General features: G+C 37.5%; 1 protein-coding gene across 8 annotated transcripts in view; it reads left to right on the forward strand.

The window, feature by feature from the left end:
* ASH1L (ASH1 like histone lysine methyltransferase) overlaps positions 1-24456 on the forward strand; it is a 208003-nt gene that overhangs the window by 56499 nt on the left and 127048 nt on the right. For 7 of the 8 annotated variants that reach the window (XM_027530939.1, XM_027530921.1, XM_027530906.1 and 4 more), the window contains one exon: positions 5115-9678. The exons of the other annotated variant lie outside the window; for it this stretch is intronic. In XM_027530939.1, the coding sequence (XP_027386740.1) occupies positions 5115-9678 (4564 nt within the window). The remainder of the gene's footprint in view (positions 1-5114; positions 9679-24456) is intronic. 8 annotated transcript variants of the gene reach the window in all.

Consider the following 24456-nt stretch of genomic DNA (forward strand, 5'->3'; position numbering starts at 1 on the left):
TGGATCAAATGACAGATTGTGTGGTAGTACAGTTTTTCATATGTTTTTGAATGCATTGAACTTTTTTTTAAGAAAAACAATAGGAAGCAGGAAGATAGCCAGTAAACTGAGAGAGAAATGTGCAACATCAGAGAAACAACTACTATTTCAAGAATATTGAAGGCTCTTCAAAATGTGCTGTGCTTAGTTGCTCAGTCATGTCCAACTCTCTGCGACCCCAAGGACTGCAGCCCACCAGGCTCCTCTGTCCATGGGATTCTCCAGGCAAGAATACTGGAGTGGGTTACCATTTCCTTCTCCAGCTCTTCTAAATAAGAAATTATAAACTCCACAATTTAGAAAAATGACATAGGTCAAGACCTTCAACAGCTGTTACACTGCTGAGAAAATATACAAGGACTACAAAATCACATTCCAAAAAATGCCTCGTTCAGAATACCAGTCAGTAAGTGAAATGTACATAGAAATGCCTCAAAAGTGTATCTTAAACAGGTTGTGAAACCTTAAACACTGATAATGGGAGTAAAAAAATATTTTCTTTACATTCAGCACATTGACATTTCACAAAAAGAAAACTCACATAGCTTAATGTGAAAATATTACAAGCAATATAAGAATACAAACCAAAAAGTAGAAAAAAAAAAGAAAGAGTCAATAGATGAGTATAGACCTCAAAACCAAAGAGGTGGAAATATTGAAACCATCTGAAAGATTTTGAAATGGTTTTTTGGGCAAAAAGACAACCTATTGATAAAAACAGGACAATAAGAAATGGATTTGAAATGAACCAAATAGTAATTAATGTAATGACATTTGAAATGAAAACTCAGTGAGTTTATTGGAAGAGTAAATGAGAGAATATTGTTTTCTGGAGATAGATATAACCAAATCACCCAATTGTCAAGGTTTGGGAACGTTAAGATTGACATGAATACTGTTAGTCTGATGTTTAATTTCAGAATTGTCACAAGCAAGGTTGTCATTTATTACTGGTTCTGCCATAAAGAATATCATAAGTCATAAGATATTATCTTGGGTTACAGATGCAGTGTTTATAATACTCTGAATTTTTATAATAAACTTTTTTCCATTAAAAAAAAATCTTGATACAGAGCTGTCCTATTTGTATAATTACTAATTGTGTGTATCTTTTGCTATGACAAACCTAGACAGCATATTAAAAAGCAGAGACATTACTTGGCCGACAAAGGCACATCTAGTCAAAGCTGTGGTTTTTCCAGTAGTCTTGTATGGATGTGAGAGATGGACCATAAAGAAGGCTGAGCACCAAAGAATTGATGCTTTTGAACTGTGGTGTTGGAGAAGACTTGAGAGTCCCTTGAACTGCAAGGAGATCCAACCAGTCCATTCTAAAGGAAATCAGTCCTGAATATTCATTGGAGGGACTGATGCTGAAGCTGAAGCTCCCAATACTTTGGCCACCTAATGTGAAGAGCGGACTCATCAGAATAGACCCTGATGGTGGGAAAGATAGAAGGCAGGAGGAGAAGGGGACAACACAGGACGAAATGGTTGGATGACGTCACCAGCTCAATGGACATCAGTTTGAGCAAGCTCCGGGAGATGGTGAAAGACAGCGAAGCCTGGTGTGCTGCAGTCCATGGGGTTGCAAAGAGTCGGAAACAACTGAGCAACTGAACAGCAACAACAGATACACCCTTCAACCAAGCAGTTCCACTTTTAGAAGTTGATCTGAAGGAAATAATTGGATGAATAGGCAGAGATTTATATAATTAGATGTTCATCATCATAGTACAATAACAGATAGGCAAGGACTTTCCTGGTGGTCTAGTGGTTGAGAATCTGCTTGCCAATGCAGCAGACGAAGATTCTTTCCTTGATCTGGAAAGATTCCCCCATGCCGTGGAGCAGTGAAGCCCTTGTGCCACAACTATTGAGCCAGTGTATATAGCCTGCAAGCCACAACTGCTGAGCCTGAGCTCCTAGAGCCTGTGCTCCACAGCAAGAGAACTTACCTCGGTGAGAAGCCTGTGCACTGCAGTAAAGAGTAGGCCTCGCTTACTGCAACTAGAGAGTGCTCACATGAGGCAACGAAGACCTTAGCGCAGCCATAGATAAATAAATCTTTTTTTTTTGTGGGGGAGGAACTGTTAGGAGAAGAATTTAAATTAAAAAATAAATAGCCAAAAATTGTTTAAAAAGTAGCCAGTGTGAGTTTGATTTTATTAATTTTGAGCTATTATGAAACCATTAAATTGATAGACTCACTCTTGATTTATTTACATAAAAAGGCATCTTCCTTGTATTATTCCAGTGGGATATGAAGCCACAATCATTTTGGCCCCATTTTAAAGAAAGAATGTACATGTGTTTATTTGAGTATATCATGAAGTATCTGAAATGGAAAATTGTTTATCTATGGATGATAGTATTTATACCTTCCCTTTTCTAGTGAGAATACTTTTATCTTTGTTTTCAAGTTGAAAAAAATTGTATGCTGGAAATGATGTTTTGATACAGTATCCTTTTCATTGGAAATAATATACTCTTAAAATTGATACCTCTTACCCTTAGTTGTCATTTTAAGAGATTCTTAGAATTGTAAGAGAGTAGTACCACCAGTACCAAATGTAGTTTTCAACGTATTATTCTCTTTAACTCAGTTTATTCAGTGTCAGTATTTGGAAGAAAAAACTCTCTGAAACCAAATTATCTGTGTTTTCTGTTTTATTTTTATTTTTCCCTTCTTTAGTCATAGACCATTTACTAATAGTTAATGTGGAATACTAACTAGTTTAGGATGATTTTAATTAATCTGAGACATTTATTTCTGACAAAGGTGAAAAACCAGATTTCAATATAGTCTTTTAGGAGTTTACAGGAACCAGATTTTTTTTTACTTTTCTTTTAGGCAGAATTTTAAAAATATCTTGATGAAGTGTAACATAAATATAAGTGTAACAACTCAGTGAATTTTCACAAATTCAGCCACCCCTTGTAATGAATATTTAGTTTAACAAATAAAATTTTACCAGCACCCACTAAGATCTATGCTTTTTTCTCATTACTACCACACAGGAGGGGTAATCATTTTCCTGACTTTTATTATCATAATTAGTTGTGCCTCTTTGTGAACTTAATATTCAGTATAAATAGAGTTATACAGTACGTAATTTTATTCTTACTCTATATTCTTTCAGTCTTGTTTGTGAACAGTATCTGTACTATGGTACATAGTCATAGTTTGTTCATAACAGATTTTTTAAGGTAAGTTATAACATTTTCAGATATAAATATATTTTAAAATACTTAATAAAGCCTTTTTTTAAGGCTTTAATTTTTAAGTTTTGAAAAGTAACTGTAAAAGTGCAAAATGGGAATATTGTTTTTTTAATAAGATGGAAATAAAATGTGCTTCTTTAATTACAAGCTTAATATAATTCAGTTGTATATGAGACTGTCAACAAAGCCCTTTTCCTTTTGGGCAAAATTATGAGAGTCCAGTCCAAAACAAGAGATAGTTCTCTTAATTCTGAGTCAGTCAAATATTGGTCATATTTTGTTTCTTCCCTCATAGATTACTATTTTCATTACATTTTAGTTTATTCTTCCATTTTTAACCAGATATGTACGTATTAATATAGCCACATTCCTTTATCCCTGTCTTATACAGAAGGTATTGTTATAACAACTATTGAAATTGTTGTTTTTCCCTTTAATAATACATACTCTAGATCATTGCATAGCAGTGTATCGATATTTCCTTTTTTTCCCCCAGTTTTTTGACACTCCATTGTATAATATATTTTGATTTATTTAGCCAGTCCCCTGTAGGTAATTATTTAGATTTATTTTCAGATTTTGCTATTAAAATAGTGTTACATGTTTAGCCTTTTGCAAACATTAGATTTTTGCCAGTGTGTCTTGGGTGTGCCAGTGTGTCTTCTGACCTAAAAGTGGGCAAAGGAATTAATGCATGTGTGGTACTTTTCTAGCTATTGCCAATTTCTATTTTGTAGGGATTATACCATTTTATATATACCACTTTTCCGTGTATGCATGGATTTGGTTTTGAGTTTTCTATCCTGGTCCATTGGATCCTTTGTCTTTTCGTGCACTACACTATTTTTGTGATAGAAGCTTTAAAAGTTAACATTTGATACAGTTATCCCCTTCTTTTTAGATTTTGCTAGTATTCTTGCTTATATATTTTTCCTAATGAATGTTAGTAACTTTTCTTATTCCTGAGAGACTCTTGTTGGTGTTTTTATGAGGATCATATTAAATCCATAAATTTGCTTAGGGCAGATTGTCATCTTTATGTCTTCCTATCCACACACGCAGTATGTCTTTACCTTTGTTCAAGTCTTTCATTTGTCAGTTATACCTCAGTTCTAAAAAATCTTTGCTGAAACATGAAGAAAATAATCTTTGTTGTCCAAAAGTAAAGCATACTGTTGTGTGAAATTATAAATTCATTTGTAAAGTATATAGTGAGGGTTCATGACTTTTATAGCAATTTATATTATGACTTAAGATTTTATATAAAACACATTCTAAAGAAAATATGAATATATTGTCTTTTCTTCTCACATGAAGAGAAAACTCGACTGTTTTTTCAAGATTATAATAAAGAATGTGTTAAAGGAGTGAAAGTTAAGTCAGAGATTGACCTGTATTGGTTTGGAATAATTCAAATCAATTAAAGAGATAAGCACTGAAACATTGTTTTGAATGAGGACCATGGGATATTGTAGCTAACAATATTTATCTTTTCAAAAACAGTAATTAATATCGTAATGTATATTTAGTCCATCTAAAGTTAGGTGAAAGTAGACTGGGAATTTGCCTTTTTAAAATAATGTAAAAAAATATCAGGGATATTTCTGGTAGTATATATGTTCATGTGGTTGAAAGTCAAAAAAGACTGCATCTTGATAGCCTCTGATACAGTAGTAGAGGAACTAACATACTGTGACATTAGTGTAACACTAGTTAGGTAGGTTTTTTTAAAAAAGCACTACTGCGTATCTTATATCTGATATGTGATCATCTAGTTCTATTGTAATGCTAAACTAAAATGGTATATAAGGTTTACTCTCTCTGAAACCCTTTTCTTATTCAAATTTTAGGATCCTTCAAAGTTGTACAAGAAATCAGGTGATGTTGCAGCCATTGAATGCCAGTCTGAAGAAACCATCCATCTTCATTCACAGGGAGAAAACAGTCCTTTGTCTAAGAAGCTTTCTCCAGTACACTCAGAAATGACAGATTACATTAATGCAACATCATCTACTCTTGTTGGTAGCCGGGATCCTGATTTAAAGGACAGGGCATTACTTAATGGAGGAACAAGCGTAACGGAAAAGTTGGCACAGCTCATTGCAACTTGTCCTCCCTCCAAGTCTTCCAAGACAAAACCGAAGAAGTTAGCAACTGGCACTACTGCAGGATTGGTTAGCAAGGATTTGATCAGGAAAGCAGGTGTTGGCTCTGTAGCTGGAATAATACATAAAGACTTAATAAAAAAACCAACTATCAGCACAGCGGTTGGGTTGGTAACTAAAGATCCTGGGAAAAAGCCAGTGTTTAATGCAACAGTAGGATTGGTCAATAAGGACTCTGTAAAAAAACTAGGAACTGGCACTACAACGGTATTCATTAATAAAGACTTAGGCAAAAAGCCAGGGGCTATCACTACAGTAGGACTGCTGAGCAAAGATACAGGAAAGAAGCTAGGAATTGGTATTGTTCCAGGTTTAGTGAATAAGGAACCTGGGAAGAAACTAGGACTTGGCACTGTGGTTGGACTAGTTAATAAAGACTTGGGAAAGAAATTGGGTTCAACTGTTGGCCTGGTAGCCAAGGACTGTGCAAAGAAGATTGTAGCAAATTCAACAGTGGGATTAGTTAATAAGGACATTGGAAAGAAACTAGTGAGTTGTCCTATGACAGGATTGGTCAATAAAGATGCCATAAACCTTAAAGCGGAAGCTCTGCTCCCCACTCAGGAACCACTTAAGGCTTCTTGTAGTACAAACATCATTAGTCATGAAAGTCAGGACCTTTCTGAATCCCTGAAAGACGGTGCCACCAGCAAAACTTTTGAGAAGAATGTCACACGGCAGAGTAAAGAAAGCATATTGGAAAAGTTCTCAGTTCGAAAGGAAATCATTAATTTGGAGAAAGAAATGTTTAATGAAGGAACATGTATTCAGCAAGACAGTTTCTCATCCAGTGAAAGGGGGTCTTATGAAACCTCAAAGCATGAAAAGCAACCTCCTGTATATTGCACTTCTCCAGACTTTCAAATGGGAGTTGCTTCTGATGCATCTACAGCAAAATCCCCTTTTAGTGCAGTAGGAGAAAGCAATCTCCCTTCCCCATCACCTACTGTATCTGTTAATCCTTTATCCAGAAGTCCCCCTGAAACTTCTTCACAGATGACTCCTAATCCATTACTTTTAAGTCCTACCACAGAACTAATGGAAGAAATTTCTGAATCTGTTGGAAAGAATCAATTTACTTCTGAAAGTACACATTTGAACATTGGTCATAGGTCTATGGGTCATAGCATGAATATTGAATGTAAAGGGATTGATAAAGAGCTAAATGATTCTAAAACTACACATATAGATATTTCAAGAATAAACTCTTCTCTGGGAAAAAAGCCAAGTTTGACTTCTGAATCCAGTATTCATACAATTACCCCTTCAGTTGTTAACTTCACTAGTTTATTTAGTAACAAGCCCTTTCTGAAACTTGGTGCAGTATCTGCATCTGACAAACACTGCCAAGTTGCTGAAAGCCTAAGCACTACTTTGCAGTCCAAACCCTTAAAAAAAAGGAAAGGAAGAAAACCTCGGTGGACTAAAGTGGTGGCAAGAAGCACATGCCGGTCTCCAAAAGGGCTAGAATTAGAAAGATCAGAGCTTTTTAAAAATGTTACGTGTAGTTCACTATCAAATAGTAATTCCGAGCCAGCAAAGTTCATGAAAAACATTGGACCATCTTCATTTGTAGATCATGATTTCCTTAAACGCCGATTGCCAAAGTTGAGCAAATCTACAGCTCCTTCTCTTGCTCTCTTAACTGATAGTGAAAAACCATCTCATAAGTCTTTTGCTACTCACAAACTGTCCTCCAGTATGTGTGTCTCTAGTGACCTTTTGTCTGATATTTATAAGCCCAAAAGAGGAAGACCTAAGTCTAAGGAGATGCCTCAACTGGAGGGCCCACCTAAGAGGACTTTAAAAATTCCTGCTTCCAAAGTCTTTTCTTTGCAGTCTAAGGAAGAACAAGAACCCCCAATTTTACAGCCGGAAATTGAGATTCCTTCTTTCAAACAAAGTCTGTCTGTGTCTCCTTTTCCAAAAAAGAGAGGCAGACCCAAGAGGCAAATGAGGTCACCAGTCAAGATGAAGCCACCTGTACTATCGGTGGCTCCATTTGTTGCCACTGAAAGTCCAAGCAAGCTTGAATCTGAAAGTGATAACCATAGAAGTAGCAGTGATTTCTTTGAGAGTGAGGATCAACTTCAAGATCCAGATGATCTAGATGACAGTCATAGGCCAACTGTCTGTAGTATGAGTGACCTTGAGATGGAACCAGATAAAAAAATTACCAAGAGAAACAATGGACAATTAATGAAAACAATTATCCGCAAAATAAATAAAATGAAGACTTTAAAGAGAAAGAAACTGTTGAATCAAATTCTTTCAAGCTCTGTAGAATCAAGTAATAAAGGGAAAGTGCAATCCAAACTCCATAATACAGTGTCAAGTCTTGCCGCTACATTTGGCTCTAAATTGGGCCAACAGATAAATGTCAGCAAGAAAGGAACCATTTACATAGGAAAGAGGAGAGGTCGAAAACCAAAAACTGTCTTAAATGGCATTCTTTCTGGTAGCCCTACCAGCCTTGCTGTTCTTGAACAAACAGCTCAGCAGGCAGCTGGATCGGCATTAGGACAGATTCTTCCCCCTTTGCTGCCTTCATCTGCTAGTAGTTCTGAGATTCTTCCATCACCTATTTGCTCTCAGTCTTCTGGGACTAGTGGAGGTCAGAGCCCTGTAAGTAGTGATGCAGGCTTTGTTGAACCCAGTTCAGTGCCATATTTGCATTTACACTCCAGACAGGGCAGTATGATTCAGACTCTTGCAATGAAGAAGGCCTCAAAGGGGAGGAGGCGGTTATCTCCTCCTACTTTGTTGCCAAATTCTCCTTCACACTTGAGTGAACTCACATCTCTGAAAGAAGCTACTCCTTCGCCTATTAGTGAATCTCATAGTGATGAGACCATTCCCAGTGATAGTGGAATTGGAACAGATAATAACAGCACATCAGACCGGGCAGAGAAATTTTGTGGGCAAAAAAAGAGGAGGCATTCTTTTGAGCATGTTTCTCTGATTCCCCCTGAAACCTCTACAGTCCTAAGCAGTCTTAAAGAAAAACATAAACATAAATGTAAGCGCAGGAATCATGATTACCTCAGCTATGACAAGATGAAAAGGCAAAAACGAAAACGGAAAAAGAAATACCCCCAACTCCGAAATAGACAGGATCCAGACTTCATTGCAGATCTGGAGGAATTAATAAGTCGCCTAAGTGAAATTCGAATCACTCATCGAAGTCATCATTTTATTCCCCGAGACCTCCTTCCAACTATTTTTCGGATCAACTTTAATAGTTTCTATACACATCCTTCTTTCCCCCTAGACCCTTTGCACTACATTCGAAAACCTGACTTAAAAAAGAAGAGAGGGAGACCCCCTAAGATGAGGGAGGCAATGGCTGAAATGCCTTTTATGCACAGCCTTAGTTTTCCTCTCTCTAGTACTGGATTCTATCCTTCTTACGGCATGCCTTACTCTCCCTCACCCCTTACAGCTGCTCCCATAGGATTAGGTTACTATGGAAGGTATCCCCCCACTCTTTATCCACCTCCTCCATCGCCTTCTTTCACCACTCCACTTCCACCTCCTTCCTATATGCATGCTGGCCATTTACTTCTCAATCCCACCAAATACCATAAGAAAAAGCATAAGTTACTTCGACAGGAGGCCTTTCTTACAACCAGCAGGACTCCCCTCCTTTCCATGAGTACTTACCCTAGCGTCCCTCCTGAGATGGCCTATGGTTGGATGGTTGAGCACAAACACAGGCACCGGCACAAACACAGAGAACATCGTTCTTCTGAGCAACCGCAGGTTTCCATGGACGCTGGCTCTTCCAGATCCGTCCTAGAATCTTTGAAGCGCTATCGATTTGGAAAGGACACTGTTGGAGAGCGATATAAACATAAGGAAAAGCACCGGTGTCATATGTCCTGCCCTCATCTCTCTCCTTCAAAAAGTTTAATAAACAGAGAAGAACAGTGGGTGCACCGAGAGCCTTCAGAATCTAGTCCATTGGCCTTGGGATTGCAGACACCTTTACAGATTGACTGTTCAGAAAGTTCTCCGAGTTTATCCCTTGGAGGATTCACTCCCAACTCTGATCCAGCCAGCAGTGATGAACATACAAACCTTTTCACAAGTGCAATAGGGAGCTGCAGAGTTTCAAACCCTAACTCCAGTGGCCGGAAGAAATTAACTGACAGCCCTGGACTGTTTTCTGCACAGGACACTTCACTAAATCGGCCTCACAGAAAGGAACCACTGCCTTCCAGCGAAAGGGCAGTACAGACCTTAACAGGTAAGAGGTTTATTTTGTTGCCAGTTGTTTGTGTTAGAGAAATGGTGAATTTTGCTTACTGGTTGCCTGGTACATGTACATGAGCTTTGAATAGCTCTAATGTTTTGTGTTTTTGTTTTTATAAATGTATTTTGAAATGTTATCTTCCACCGTTTAGTTTTCAGTAGATGTGAGAAGTAAGATAAGGCATGTCTTTGAGTTAATTTTTAGTTTTGAGAAGAGAGATCATTATCAAAATGAGATAATACTCAACTTTTGGAAATCAGGAAAAATTACTTTCTTGCTCAAAAAGGCCATTACAGTTTCTTTAGGGAGATATGGCTTTACAATGTTGTGGCTCTCTGTTAACAGCTTTGCAGGATTTTTAATATATATACTGTTATTTGGTTTTTGTGGGGTTTTTTTTAAGTATAATTGATTTACAGTGTTGTGGCTATCTGTTAATAACTTTGCAGGATTTTTAATATATGCTAATTCAATTATAAGTGTTTCTGTGTTATATGAAGAATATGTTGTTAAGTCTGTACGTCTCATAATAAAAATCTAAGCATTCAAAACTGTGACTTTTCAGGCATTCCCTGGGATCCAGTGGTTAGGACTCTATGCTTTCACTGCTGTGGACCCAGGTTCAATCCCTGGTTGGGGAACTAACAAGCCATGCGGTATGGCCGAAAACAAAATAATCAACTTTGTAAAATTTAACTCAATATTTAGCAGGACTTCATTTTTCAGAGTATCTTTAGGTATCTTCAGAAAAGTGGCTTTAGTTGAATAAAATGACATGAAGCAAATTTAGATAATGCATTTGTAATTTCTAAAAAGTGCCTTGAGAATTGAAAAGAATATAGAAAACAAGAAAGAGGAAGCATTGCCTATTCATGTAGCGATATCTCTAAGTCAGGAGTTCTTTATCAAAGATCTCAAATTTGCCAGCTGATAAATTAACTCTAGAAAGTTCATGAAACCTCTGATGTTGTAAGTAAAATTATGTGTATGTGCTGCTGTGTGTGCTGTGCTTAGTTGCTCAGGCATGTCTTACTCTTTGCAACCCCATGGACTGTAGCCCACCAGGCTCCTCTGTCTGTGGGATTCTCCGGGCAAGAATGCTGGAGTGGATAGCCATTCCCTTCTCCAGGGGATCTTCCCAGCCCAGGGATTGAACCCAGGTCTCCTGCATTGCAGGCTGTTCTTTACCATCTGAGCCACCAGGGAAGCCCTATGTATATATATGCTTGTGTGTATTTTTCAGGAAAAAAATCCATGCATTTGATCAGATTCTCCAGGTAAACCCTCTAAGCCTCAATATCTCTTCTATAAAATGGAATTAGTTGGGTTATTATTAGAAGAAGTAAGTGTGATTATAGTGTTTATTAAAATGATCTGCACATAGTAAACACACTGCTGCTGCTGCTGCTGCTAAGTCACTTCAGCTGTGTCCGACTCTGTGTGACCCCATGGACGGCAGCCCACCAGGCTCCCCCGTCCCTGGGATTCTCCAGGCAAGAACACTGGAGTGGGTTGCCATTTCCTTCTCCAGTTCACGAAAGTGAAAAGTGAAAGTGAAGTCCGCTCAGTCCTGACTCTTCGCGACCCCATGGACTGCAGCCTACCAGGCTCCTCCGTCCATGGAATTTTCCAGGCAAGAGTACTGGAGTGGGGTGCCATCGCCTTCTCCGAGTAAACACACAGATGTTAATTAATATTCCTCCAAAAGATTAAAAGCTTGTGCATTAGAGGAAATGATAAACCCCTCAAAGAAAAGAGTTTTTGTTCCTGATTTTAATTATTTGTGAACTTTTGAAAAATAGAAGCTATCTTGGTAGAGAAGCTGTAGTTTTTAATAGTGTAATAAAGAGGGGAAAAAATCACGAACTCTAGGTTCATTCAACATATTTTTTGATAAAAATTAGTCAACAGCAGTTAATGAATATCTGCTGTTTGCCACACATTTTACTTTGTGGACCGTTGTAATGTAATAGAGATTAGGGCACACAGGTTCATTGTTCTCATTGAACTTAATATTGGAGGAGATAGGTAATAAAGCTACAAATTAAATGTCATAAAAATTTTGACAAGCAGTTTATAAATATACACAAAGACATACATACATACATATATATGGGTTCTTTGTAAGTATGAAATGGGGGCCTAACTCAGGAAGCCTTCCCTGAGAAAGTGACCCTAGACTGTTACTTGAATGAAGGATGAACAGCAGTTATCTAGGTGAACACAATTTCCCCTTATTCATCTATTCATTCATTCATTCATTTATTGAATTGCAAAACATCTAGCATTCTTTCACTCACTCTTATGTAGTAGAGAGTAAAGACTTGATACCTTGCCTCATTAACTTTCAGCTTGGTGAGAGAGGACAAACTGTAGAGTGGTAAGCACACAAATAATGGCATGATTAATTTAAGTGCTGTCAATTAATGTAACAGCATTAGAGTAAATAAGGGGAGGGGGGTACCTATTTTAGGTGGAGTAATTAGTTATAGCCCAGGAATGAAAATTTACTGTTAAGGGATATGAAACCACCAAGCTTTTTAAGCTAAGGATTGGGTGAAGAGCACATTTGAAGATCTTAAAATGTTAAGGAGCTTAGACATTAGGAAAAGTAGGGGAGAGGTCAGAAGGTTCATTGTGGTAGGAGAGGGAATACAAAACAGAATGGTGAGAGAGTTGTGAAAGAAAAAAGCCAGAGTGTATGTTAAAGATATTGATTTTATAAAAACCAAAGCAAAAAAAACAAGTTTTGATTTTAGATTTGCATTTTTAAAGATCATTCTAGCTCTGCGTGAACATTGAATTGTAAATGTAAAAATAGTTACAGGGAAACCAATCAGTGGACAATTGCAGTAGCCTACATAAAATGATACTTAGACAAGGGTGTTGGCAGACTCCTTCATGAATGTTTGAGAGGTTCGTGCATTGTCCTGATATAGAGTAGACTGAAAGAGGAGGGATTTGGGGAGAGCACAGGTTTGCTTTTTAATATTTATAAACCTTGAAATGCCTTTATAAAATTCAAATGGTGATGCTGAGTGGGCATTTGGGTATGTAGTTCTGGAGCCCAAGAGAGATGTTTGGGCTAGAGATAAGGGCATTTCACTCTGAGGTTTTGAAAAACTTTGGTGATATTATTCACTAAAGGTAAAAGAGTGTCTGGAAACAATACAGTTAGGAACAGACTCTCAAAACCTATTAAACTCTGTAAACAGAGCACCAAGAAAAGCAATAATTCTGGAAAATACCAGCAGCAGGTAAAAATATGTGTTAAATTGTTCAATAAGTAATGAAATACTACAGTAAACATAGGACTTTTAAGAAAGATGAAAGTAGCCTTATAGAAGCAGATATAAAGAAGGGTTAAAGCTGCTCAATGTAGTTAACATGTTAGTCACTCAGTCATGTCCAACTATTTGTGACCCCATGGATTGTAGCCCACCAGGCTCCTCTGTCCATGGAATTCTCCAGGCAAGAACACTGGAGTGGGTTGCCATGCCCTCTTCCAAGGGATCTTCCTGACCCAGGGATCGAACCCAAGTCTCCCACATTGCAGACAGATTCTTTACGGTCTGAGCCACCGTGGAAGCCCAGTGTATATCATAAATATAAATTGATGCCAGATATAGTTGGTTCTGGTTTATTGTTCTTATTTGTTTCTTTTGCATTAAGATTGGGGGAAACACACAGTAAGCATTTGTAGGAATATCTGTGACCAGTTGTTCCCAAAAGGATGCATGGGCATTCTGAACAAAACTACATTGCTCAACGGTTTACTGCATTTAGTTTGTGTTCATGTAGTCTTCGTTTAGCTGCTAATCTTGTGTTTCAAAACATTAATGTACTTTGAAAAATCATGTATGTACTCACACAACTTCTTTGTCATTCTGGAGCTGTTTCACACTGTAGAAGCACTGTAACAAGACAGACTATATATCTATGAATCTGCTTATCTGTTTATCTGCATGTCATCATGAGAGAAAGATTTCCCTACAGAGAATACAGAGTGAGAAAAAGAGAGAGCCTTGGGTAGCTTTGAACAATTTCATTATTTAAAGTAGTGGTTAAAAACCATCGACCTTTGGTTTGTATATGACCCATTATGGTGATTTCTATAGTTTTTTTTTTTAATGCTGAAATTTTAAAATCTGGAGATTTCACATAACTGTTCAGAGTTCTACTTTCCTTTGAAAAGAAATCAGAACATCTGACAACACTTAATCCATATTTCCTGGATGACGTCAAGGTTGGGTCTCAATAATGGCACCCCCTCTCCACTCCCCAGGTCTTTAGTCGGGGCATGCAGTCTTCCATTTGCCTCAGTCTTCACAGTTTCCTGATGTGTGTTAGATATGACCCAGTTTAACTATTGAAGTGGTTTATCTGGCTCCAAGAAATATTAAAGCTGTGGCCCCTAATTTAAGAGTTGTGAGAAGAAGCTTATAACAAGTGGGGAAATTGAGGTGAAGGTGAAGGGAAATGACTTGAATGTGTCAAGTATATCACCTTCATGGACAATAAAGTCACCCAAGAGGCCATTTATTGGGGTTAGAGTGGAAAGGATGGATCCACATCTGGCTTCAGGGACCTTAGGGACTGAGATAGCAGGGAGATCTGACATATGCAGAAATACCTGCTTAATGAATAAGAAGCTGTCTTATTTCTTTCCTTTAAAAAATGAAACATAGTAAGACCTCTGTGGAGAGTGAAAAAGCTGTCTTAAAACTCAACATTCAGTAAACTAAGATCATGGCATCTGGTCTCATCACTTCATGGCAAATAGATGGGGAAACAGTGAGAAACTTTGTTATATTTTTGGGCTCCAAAATCATTGCAGATGACAACTGCAGCCATGAAATTTAAAAACACTTGCTACTTGGAAGAAAGAAAAGCTGTGACCAACCTAGATAGCATATTAAAAAGCAGAGACATTACTTTGTCAACAAAGGTCCATCTAGTCAAAGCTATGGTCTTTTCAGTAGTCATGTATGGATGTGAGAGTTGGGCTGTAAAGAAAGCTGAGCTCCAAAGAATTGATGCTTTTGAACTGTGGTGTTGGAGAAGACTCTTGAGAGTCCCTTGGACTGCAGGGCAATCAAACCAGTCAACCCTAAAGGAAATCAGTCCTGAATATTCTTTGGAAGGACTGATGCTGAAGCTCCAATACTTTGGCCACCTGATGTGAAGAACTGACTCCTTGGAAAAAACCCTGATGCTGGGAAAGATTGGAGGCAAGAGAAGGAGACAACAGAGGATGAGATGGTTGAATAGCACCACTGACTCGATGGACATAAGTTTGAGCAAGCTCCGGGAGTTGGTGCTGGACAGGGAAGCCTGGCGTGCTGCAGTCCATGGGGTCGCAAAGAGTTGGACATGACTGAGCAACTGAACTGAAGTTCCTGTTCTGATCAATTCTCTGTCACCAACTGGGTTTCCTCTAATTTAGATCAGTTCTGATACTAATCACCTTGAGTTAGAGAAGACCTTACAATTTAAGAGCAAAGATTTTTTTTTTAAGACTGCCCCCGCTTAAGATGCCAGCTGCAAGTTTCAGTGTCGCCAGTCCACCCACACTTCTGTCCAACCTGCCACAGTTTAGGTCTTACCACAACCCTTCATTAAAAAAAAAAAAAAAAAAAAAAAACCTGAAATGGGTTATTTATTTTATTTTTGGCTACATTGTGTCTTCATTACTGCACGTGGGCTTTCTCTAGTTGCAGTGATTGGGGGCTACTCTCTAGTTGCAGTCTGCAGGCTTTTCATTGCAGTGGCTTCTCTCGTTGCATCTCCCGGGCTCTAGAGTGCTTAGGCTTCAGTGGTTGTAGCACAGGGGCTTAGCTACTCCATGGCATGTGGGATCTGCCTGGATCTGGAATCAAACCTTTGTCCCCTGCATTGGCAGATAGATTCTTAACCACTGGACCACCAGGAAAGTCCTAAGCCCTCAGTTTTGATAATTTGGTGGAATGGCTCACAGAACTCACTGAAACCACTGTAATTACAGTTGCAGTTTTATTATAAAGGATACAGATCAGAAATTGAAGAGATGAATAGGGCAATAGCTGGTGTGGAGAAAGGGACAAAGAGTTCCTATGCCCTCTTTCTGGAATATGGGTGTGTCATTCAGTAGATCACTATGTTCGCCAACCAAGAAGCTTCACAAGGCCTCTGGGTTCAGAATTTTGATTGGGGTTTCATTGTATAGGCATGCTTGATTAAATCATTGGCCACGTGTTTGCACTCAGTCTCTAATCCATCTCCATCCTCTGCAGGTTGGGCTCACCCAAAGTTGCAACTGTCTAATCTTGTGGTTGGTCTCTAATGACCAGCCTCCATCCTGAAGGAATCTTAGGGTTCACCTTAAGCCACCTCTTAGACATAGCAAAGACACTACTATCAGGAAATTCCAAGATTTTTTTTTGAAGTTATGTGCCAGGAGTCAGAGGCAGAGATCACATGTATTCTTTATTCTATCACAAGTCTAATTTAAATTCTTTTGTTAATTGATCTGTACCTTGGAATCTCTCTTCTTCACAGTACTCTTTAGTTAAGTGGGTAGAAATGTGTCTTGATTTACTAACAGGGTTTTTTTTTTTCCCAGGAGGTTAAAGAATGAATAGGAAATAATAGGGAAATGTGGGCAGTTAAAATTCTTACAGCTTTGACAGACATGAAAGTCTTAACAGACATGAAAATTGGCTTACCTATTCACAGAAGACCAGCTGAGAAAAAGATTTTCAGTTAATGAAAATAATAAGGAAAAAGTGCTAAATCGTGGCATATCTTCTAATTTGATCACTGAAAGTCAGAATTTGTTTTATTTAGGCAAAGCTTAAGAACTTGGTTTTTTAATCTTAACTATTATGATAGCTGTCCATTCAGCAGTTATTTTGTCTCTATTGTTTGCCAGATACAAGGAATGCAAACAAAAGGAATAAGATGTAATATCTGCCTTCAGAGAATTTATAGTTCATTGGAGTATATGAACATGTATACAAATAGTAATTGATAACTCCTAAAGTTGAGGTACTCGCAGCATATTTTAGGGAGCAGAGAAGGACTCACTTAAAAGGAACCAGGAAGATATTTTGAGTTTATTGTGCAAAGAATAAAGGGTAAAGACTATTTTTCATAGAGAAGTAAGCTTTGGAGGATTTTGGAGACATGATACTGTACTTAGGTAACTGTAAATAGTCTGATATGGGACCAGGAAATGTGTTTGGAAAGATAGATGGGGAACATAGAGCCTCTTGTTTATGTAAGATACCACAGAGTTTGGAGTTTACCTTATAGACAGTGGGAAATTAAGGGTTTTAAAGTAGAATGATTTGCTAAGATCATATGGATAGCACTTTGATAGATGGATTAGAGAAAGATCAGGTAGACCAGTTTGGATATTGTCTCAGTGAAATATTATGGGGCCCTGAACTAAGGAAGTGATAGAGAAAACAATATTCAGAAGAAATAGATTTTATTTTTGTAATTTTGTTTGTTTGTTATTGACTTGACTGGGTCTTTGTTCCTGCATGTGGGCTTTCTCTAGTGGCGAGCAAGAGCTACTCTCTGGTTGTGGTATGCTGGCTTCTCATTGCGGTGGCTTCTCATTGTGGAGCATGGGCTCTAGAGCACAGGCTCTGTAGTTGTGCTGCGTGAACTTAGTTGCCCTCAGCATGTGGAATACTCCCCAGCCAGGGATCAAATCCATGTCCCCTGCATCGGCAGGTGAATTTCCAACCACTGGACCACCAGGGAAGTCCAGAAATAGATTTTTAAAAGTCGTAAAGAAAAGAAAGAGGGAAGATTTTAGAATGTCTCTAAGATACCTCTCTCAGGCAGTTGGTTGAATGGTGATGTGATTAAAAGAAAATATTAGTTGTTCAGTTATGTCCGACTCTGCCACCCCATGGACTGTAGCTGTCCAGGCTCTTCTGTCCATGGAATTCTCCAGGCAAGAATACTAGAGTGGGTAGCCATTCCCTTCTCCAGGGGATCTTCTGGGTATCCCCTGGGTTTCCTGTGTTACAGGCAGATTCCTTACCATCTGAGCCACCAGGGAAGCCTAATTAAATAAAAGGTGGTATGCAAAAGGAGACTGGAGATGGAAAATGGATTTGACTTTCATGCTGTTTAGTGGATATACGAATCTGTAGCTCAAAAGAGAAATCAAACCTGAAGGTAAAGTTTTAGATCAGTGGTTGTTTAAAGGAATTAAGAGCAGGAATGATAATGTTTAGGGTGAACACGCTGGGTTTCCTAAGGGAGTTTTGTACTCAGGAGTGTCAGATGCTGATCATTTAGATAAAGACTGAAAGACAGTTTGCTTTAGCAGATTATCTTCTGTAATCTAAGAGCAATTTCCATAGTGGCAATTGTTAGATTTCTGGAGGTTAAGGAATGAATGGGAAATAATAGGGAAATGTGGGCAGTTAAAATTCTTATAGCTTTAAACATTGTAGCAATCCTGATTGGTTTATTATTTACTCTTTCCTTATAATTTTGTATTCTCTGAAGGAAATAACTGCATCTTCTCGATCTGAAATTGTCTCTGTCAAATAGTTTTCCTTCTTAAAGTATAAAAAGAGCATAACTAAACTGCATGTTATATTAAATTGATCTTCTCAGTCGTCAGTTGATAATTTTTCCATACATAACTTGGAGATAGATTCATTATACATAAATTGCTTTCCTGTTAAAATGTCCAAAAACTATCTACCATGTATTCCGAAATGGTCAGTTAGCTTTGGGACATTATTATCCTGAAACAGCTGTCCAGTGCCCAAAGCTGGAACAGTTTAAGCAACTAAATAATGACATTATGCAATTATAACCTAAGATTAAGGTAAATGTTCATGAGTCTGTGCTGATACAAATGATTAAGTAAATAAATAGAAGGTGAAAGTGAATTTGCTCAGTCGTGTCCGACTCTTTGGGACCCCAGGGACTGTAGCCCATCCAAGCTCCTCTGTACATGGGATTTTCCAAGCAAGAATACTGGAGTGGATCATCATTACAGAAGTATTCCAAATAATGTATGTAGACTATTCCCTCAAGAAGGTGAAAATTAACTCCTGAATATGGACTGAATTTAGTGACTTAATTCCCAAGAACAGATTATGGAAAGGGGAAAGTAGTAACTTTACAGTGAAGACCCCTAGCAGAGAGCACTTTAAACCGAGTGAAAGTGTAATTTCATCAATGATAAATCATGATGGTAATATGTATCCTCTGATATAATGTGATAGAAGGGAACTTCATTTCTGTGTTACTCTGTACAAAAACCCTTAATCCCAGTGTAAACATACGAAAACTTCAAAAAAACAGGAGCAGGGGCAGGAGTGGAGGACCTTGTACAAAATACTTGGCCAGTACTTCTGAAGAATATCAAAGACCTGGAAAAACAAGGAAAGATTGAGGCAGCCGTCACAGATCAGAGAAAATTAAGGAGACTTGATACTAAATACAGTGATATCCAGATTAAAATCTGGAACATGAAAAGAACATGAGTGGAAAAATTATGCCAATGTCAATTTCATAGTTTTAACAAATATGCCATAGTTAAGTAAAACATTAAGGAAAGTTGAGTGTAAAAGACATATGATAACTGACTTTATAACTTTTCTGTAAGCTTAAATTTATTCCAAACAATCAGTTTAGTGTTTTTTTTTTAAGTACTGATTGTCAAATGAAACCAATCTCTAACTGATTAAGGCAAAAATAAAAAATATTCTTTACTATTTGTGTTGAGTAGATTTATCATAAGGGTTAGTTAAAATAAAACAGGCATATTTGATCATTTATGTTGAATAAATCAGATCAGGGCACAGGCAGAAATGATAGATACACAGTCTAGAACAAGGCATTTAACCTTTCTCTCCTTGTTTTCATTGTAGGGAATCAAACAGATTTAATCACTTCAGCAGTTTTGAACTAAACATATCTCAGAAAGCTTTGAAAAGAAAACTAGTTGTTTTATAAATGATAGCTTATTTTTTAATTTTCATACTGTTCTATTAATACACTGTTATATATTAAAAGTCTAAAATCAGCTTGATGCAAATAAACTTGTAGTAAAGTTATACTCTTAAATGTGGCCAGGTTTCTGGTTTCACCCAGTTCTTGATAACTAATTCTGTTTATTTAAGTATCTTTGTTAAGTAGACATGAAATAGGACTGGTGAGGAAGTTTCTGACTGGAGTGTCAGACACAATCAATGGTTTTCAGCATTTTCAATTCATAGCTAACTTCCCGTGCTAGAACCTGCAACCTATTCAGTTCAGTTCAGTTCACTCAGTCGTGTCCGACTCTGTGACCCCATGAACCATAGCACGCCAGGCCTCCCTGTCCATCACCGACTCTTGGAGTTTACTCAAACTCGTGTCCATTGAGTCGGTGATGCCATCTAACCATCTCATCCTCTGTTGTCCCCTTCTCCTCCTGCCTTCAATCCTTCCCAACATCAGGGTCTTTTCAAATCTTTTTGTTTGGAAAAAGCTTATTTACTATAGTAGAAGCATAATGGTTGAAGCACAGTATATTGAGTCTTATTTTCTTTTTAACTGAATGTGACGTTGATCAGAATTTTCTGATTTCTGACAATTTCTCTGGGGTGATATATAAGATACACTCATAAGTGAAGTGTGAACATGTGGCAATGAAATCAGAAAATTTATTGTGGTGATTAGTACAGTTCTGGGAATTTCCAGAGGAATTCCATTTCAGTGAATTATCTGATTTGGGCACTGAGAAATAACCTAATTGGAGGGAGAAAAACATGGACTTTTTAGCATAAAAATCCACCAGCACAGACTCTGAATCATTCTTGTACTGCGTTTAATTGGTGAGTCAGATGAAATGCATTGCTTTCAGTAAATAAATTTCCCACAATTGGAAACAGCTGTTTTTATTGTGGAACCAGTTTTTATCTCAGCATTCAGCTCATTCAGAAGAAGCTTCCGGGATTCTTATGGTCTGTGAACCATAGCAAAGGATTCACAACTTGAATCTGGAAACAAGAAGACTTGATCAGAGATTTCCACATCGTTGATATTTTATGTTCATATTCTTCTCCTATGGCATCCATTTTAGTTATAACCAGTTTTGATTCAGTCCCATTTAACAAACATAACCAGTAGTCTTGACTTATAAATAATAGAAGAAGAGGAATTTCTTAGAATTTGGGGACATGCTTAAGTTTTGGTGGGAAGGAGCAATTTAAATTTTAGAAATTACTTTTAAATGTGTTATTTAAAAATAAATTTATAGTATCTATGAACTGATTACTGCACAGTGTCCGAGTCTAGCGTGGTTAATCTGTTTTTCCATAGTTGACCCAAAGATACGTATAGCATTAGAAACCCGAAACAGCTCATTTAAACCATCCCCTAGTTACTGGGGATTATAGTGCTGAACTCTCAGCAGAGTATAACCAAAACTCATACTGTGTTGTTGTTAAAGTTTTAATAGTAGATTTAGACTAAAGAAATGCCTGTTTTATCCAACCAGCTGTCAGTTTCATTCACTGTGTTCTTTTGCCAGCTTACATTTGGAAGTTCCTTGGTTTTTAGCCTAGGACACTCAAGGCTTCAGTGAAGTAATTACATTGACACTTTATTCCAGTGTTCTGTGATGCCTTCCACCTCTCCTGCACACTGTTACCAGTAGGAATTTTTTCTATTTATGCAGATATCTTTGTCTGTATGACTCTGTCCTCACACCCAGGCATCTGTAAATGTAGGTATTTCTTTTTTATCTTAGATTTGTTTCAGTTTGTCCTCTGTAGACATCAGTCAAGATCTCTTGTGACCAGTCAACTTGAGAACAGCTTTTTGGTTTCCGCATGTTTTTGTGTATAATATAAAGATTTCCAGGTTCTTAATCCCTTTTAAATGTAGGTATGTTCTTTTTGCTTTCTTAAGTTTCAACATTCTTATCCATGGTTTCATCTTATGACTTTGCTATAAAAGTACCATCTCTTTTCCTTTTTTGTCTAATTTGGCACAGATGTTTCCCCCAAACCTGTCTCTGTCTTTAAAAGTTCATCCAATAATGGTCAGATAAAAACCCAGAGATTCCACAGTCAAAACCACTTGCAAGGCTCCCTCACATTTCCAAGGGTTTTTTTAATTCTTAATTTCTTATTATTATCCCAATTAATAGTATTGTCTCTCTTCAGTTTCCCTCCTTAGTTAGTAGTCCACCTTCTTTTTTACATGAATGTCTCAATGAAGGAAAATAATTTACTTGTAGTTTTTACCTTACATTTATGTTAAATTCCAGTTCTATTTACATACTACTTTTGTGATTTATCTTTAATTTCTCTTTCCTTCATTTATATGTATAGAATTCCTAAATATATTTCTGAAGCTGTTATCTGAGTGATGAGACACTCAGTAGGGTTTCTACCAAATAGTGAATTGAGGAGTTCCCATTAATATTCTCTGCTTCTGAAGTAATGAAAAATGAGAACTCATTTCCATGAGAATTCTCCGATATTTAGAAGTATATGTGTTCCCCATGTGTATTCTTTGAGGAAGTATCAGATTTTCATGAATTGGAATACAAACATACCTCCTGTCTTGTGAGGAGTGGAGAGTCTTCACTTATCCCTCCAGGCAGATCTAAAATGACCGCTGATGGTACGGCCATACCACCCTGAATGTGCCCAATCTCATCTCATCATAAAATGACCACTGATGACACATGAACAAATATTCATCACAGGATGGAGATGATAACAGGGCAATAACTCCTTTAAGGAATCAGCCATGATTTAGAAGAACCAAAGAGCTAAACAACAGAAGCAGAAAACTACTTTCTCCACTGGTACAGAGCTGAACAGAGAACCAAACACTTTCTGGTTCTGACTCATCCTTTGAGTACATCGTATTTTATTGATATAATCCCAAACCTGGAGAAGCTGTGATGAAGAGTCAGTGAATTAGGAGATACACTTCAAAGGAGCTTTTTCCAACCTTATGATTACCTACCAGCCCTGGAGTTACCTATCTTAATAGTACTTCTTAATTAGAAGTACTTATTTTACTAGTACTTCTTTATGTTTAAGATAGATGCTTGACATTCTCGAATAGTTCTGGTTCCTAATTGGATGCAAGGCTCTGTCCCTCTTTAATTTTAATATTGAGTGTTTGTCTATGCATATCAATGACATTATTAAGTATTTAGAGTCTAAAAGTTCTATGATAAATCTAAGGAGCCAATTAATATAACATCTGTTATTGTAAAGTTAAAAAATAAAATAAAAATAAATAAAAAAACAAATGTCAAAAAAAAAAAATCTGTCAAAGCCTTCTGAGTTTTTTACATTATGTCATTTTGGAACTCAAAACAACCATGTCAGTTAAAAATGCTTTATTAAGTGCACATTCCAGTATGTTTACTTGCCTAGAACTTATTTTTCAATTCATAGCAGTGCCAGGAGTCAAACTCAGGATACTGCGCTCTATAGTTCATGTGCTTAACACTGCTACACTCCACTCTGCATTGCATTCTGAAGCGGAAGTATGTTGGTCTCTTGAAATGAGCATACTCATTCTCTGGGCATTGTCTTGTTCTCCCCTATCCACCCAATTGCATAATGGCACTTATAAAACATTGTGTTTCTGGTAGTATTAGAGAACATGTTTTATGATTTCTGTTATTAGGCCAGTTTTAACATGCTTTTGAAAGTCTTTAACAGGTTATTTAGCTCTTTCGTATAAGTTTATATCATCATTTTCTAGTCTTAAACTTGATTGCTTTACATCGTTAGTTAATGTTTTTTTCCCTCAGGTATCCTCACCCTCCTCCTCTTACTCCTCCTGTAAGCAATGTTTTTAAGTGAAATAAAGGTCTAGATCAGCTAATTATCAAGCCCTAGAGATCTGTATCTTCAGGGATACAACTTTATTCCCCCTTAGATATGAAAAATTGTGAAGAACAGCTCTACTGTGTATGAACAGGGAATTCAGACTTTTTAAAATAAAAAATGAGGATCTTCCTGAATGAAGTTTTATTCGTTTCCTATTACATCCTAAGAATAGGCTGCTGGCCTCCATTACTTTCAGGAAATGAAAAATGGCTCCGAAGCTAAGTGAGCTAAGCCATCTCTCTCTCAATTGTTTCAGTTTCTCAGGAATTGCTGTACAAAGCTGCCAATAACGGTCTCCGGGGATCTGACCCCCATTCCACCTCCCACTGCCTCCTCTGCAGCTCCAGATGCCACCAAAAGAAGGAGCTTTGAAGAAAGTGCCTGTACCCTCTTTTACCCTGAGGTGGGTGAGGCCAGGCAGGGTGATTCTCAGGATATCCTGATGATCAAAGGTATAGTTGAAGCCTTCATCAAGACTTTCTTGAAGATGACCAAGAAATTTGGGAAACGTGGCCAAATAGCCTAGAAACTGAAGATGGAGCTCAAGAATGGATGGCTCAAATGCCACCTGAAGTGTAATACATGATAACATACCAGACCCTAAATAAGCTCCTTGAGGGCAGAAACTATTACACTGTTTTTACTCTCTCTCCCTCACCCACCTCCACAACGTCTAGCATAGTGCCAAACATATAAACTATACTCAATAAATGTAAGTTTATAACAGAGAGAAGACTTGATAAAAAGTGCTCTCCAATCCCTTCTTTCCCTAGTGCTTAATCTAAGATTGCCCATTCATCAGGAGAATAATGATAAAGAGAGTTCAGTGATGTCTCAAGCTTCTTGGCCACTGTTGTCTTCTGTCTTGGCTATGTGTCTGAGTAGGAAATATATCTGTCCTGTC

This window comes from Bos indicus x Bos taurus, chromosome 3, assembly GCF_003369695.1.
Source record: "Bos indicus x Bos taurus breed Angus x Brahman F1 hybrid chromosome 3, Bos_hybrid_MaternalHap_v2.0, whole genome shotgun sequence".
Classification (NCBI taxonomy): Eukaryota; Metazoa; Chordata; class Mammalia; order Artiodactyla; family Bovidae; genus Bos; species Bos indicus x Bos taurus.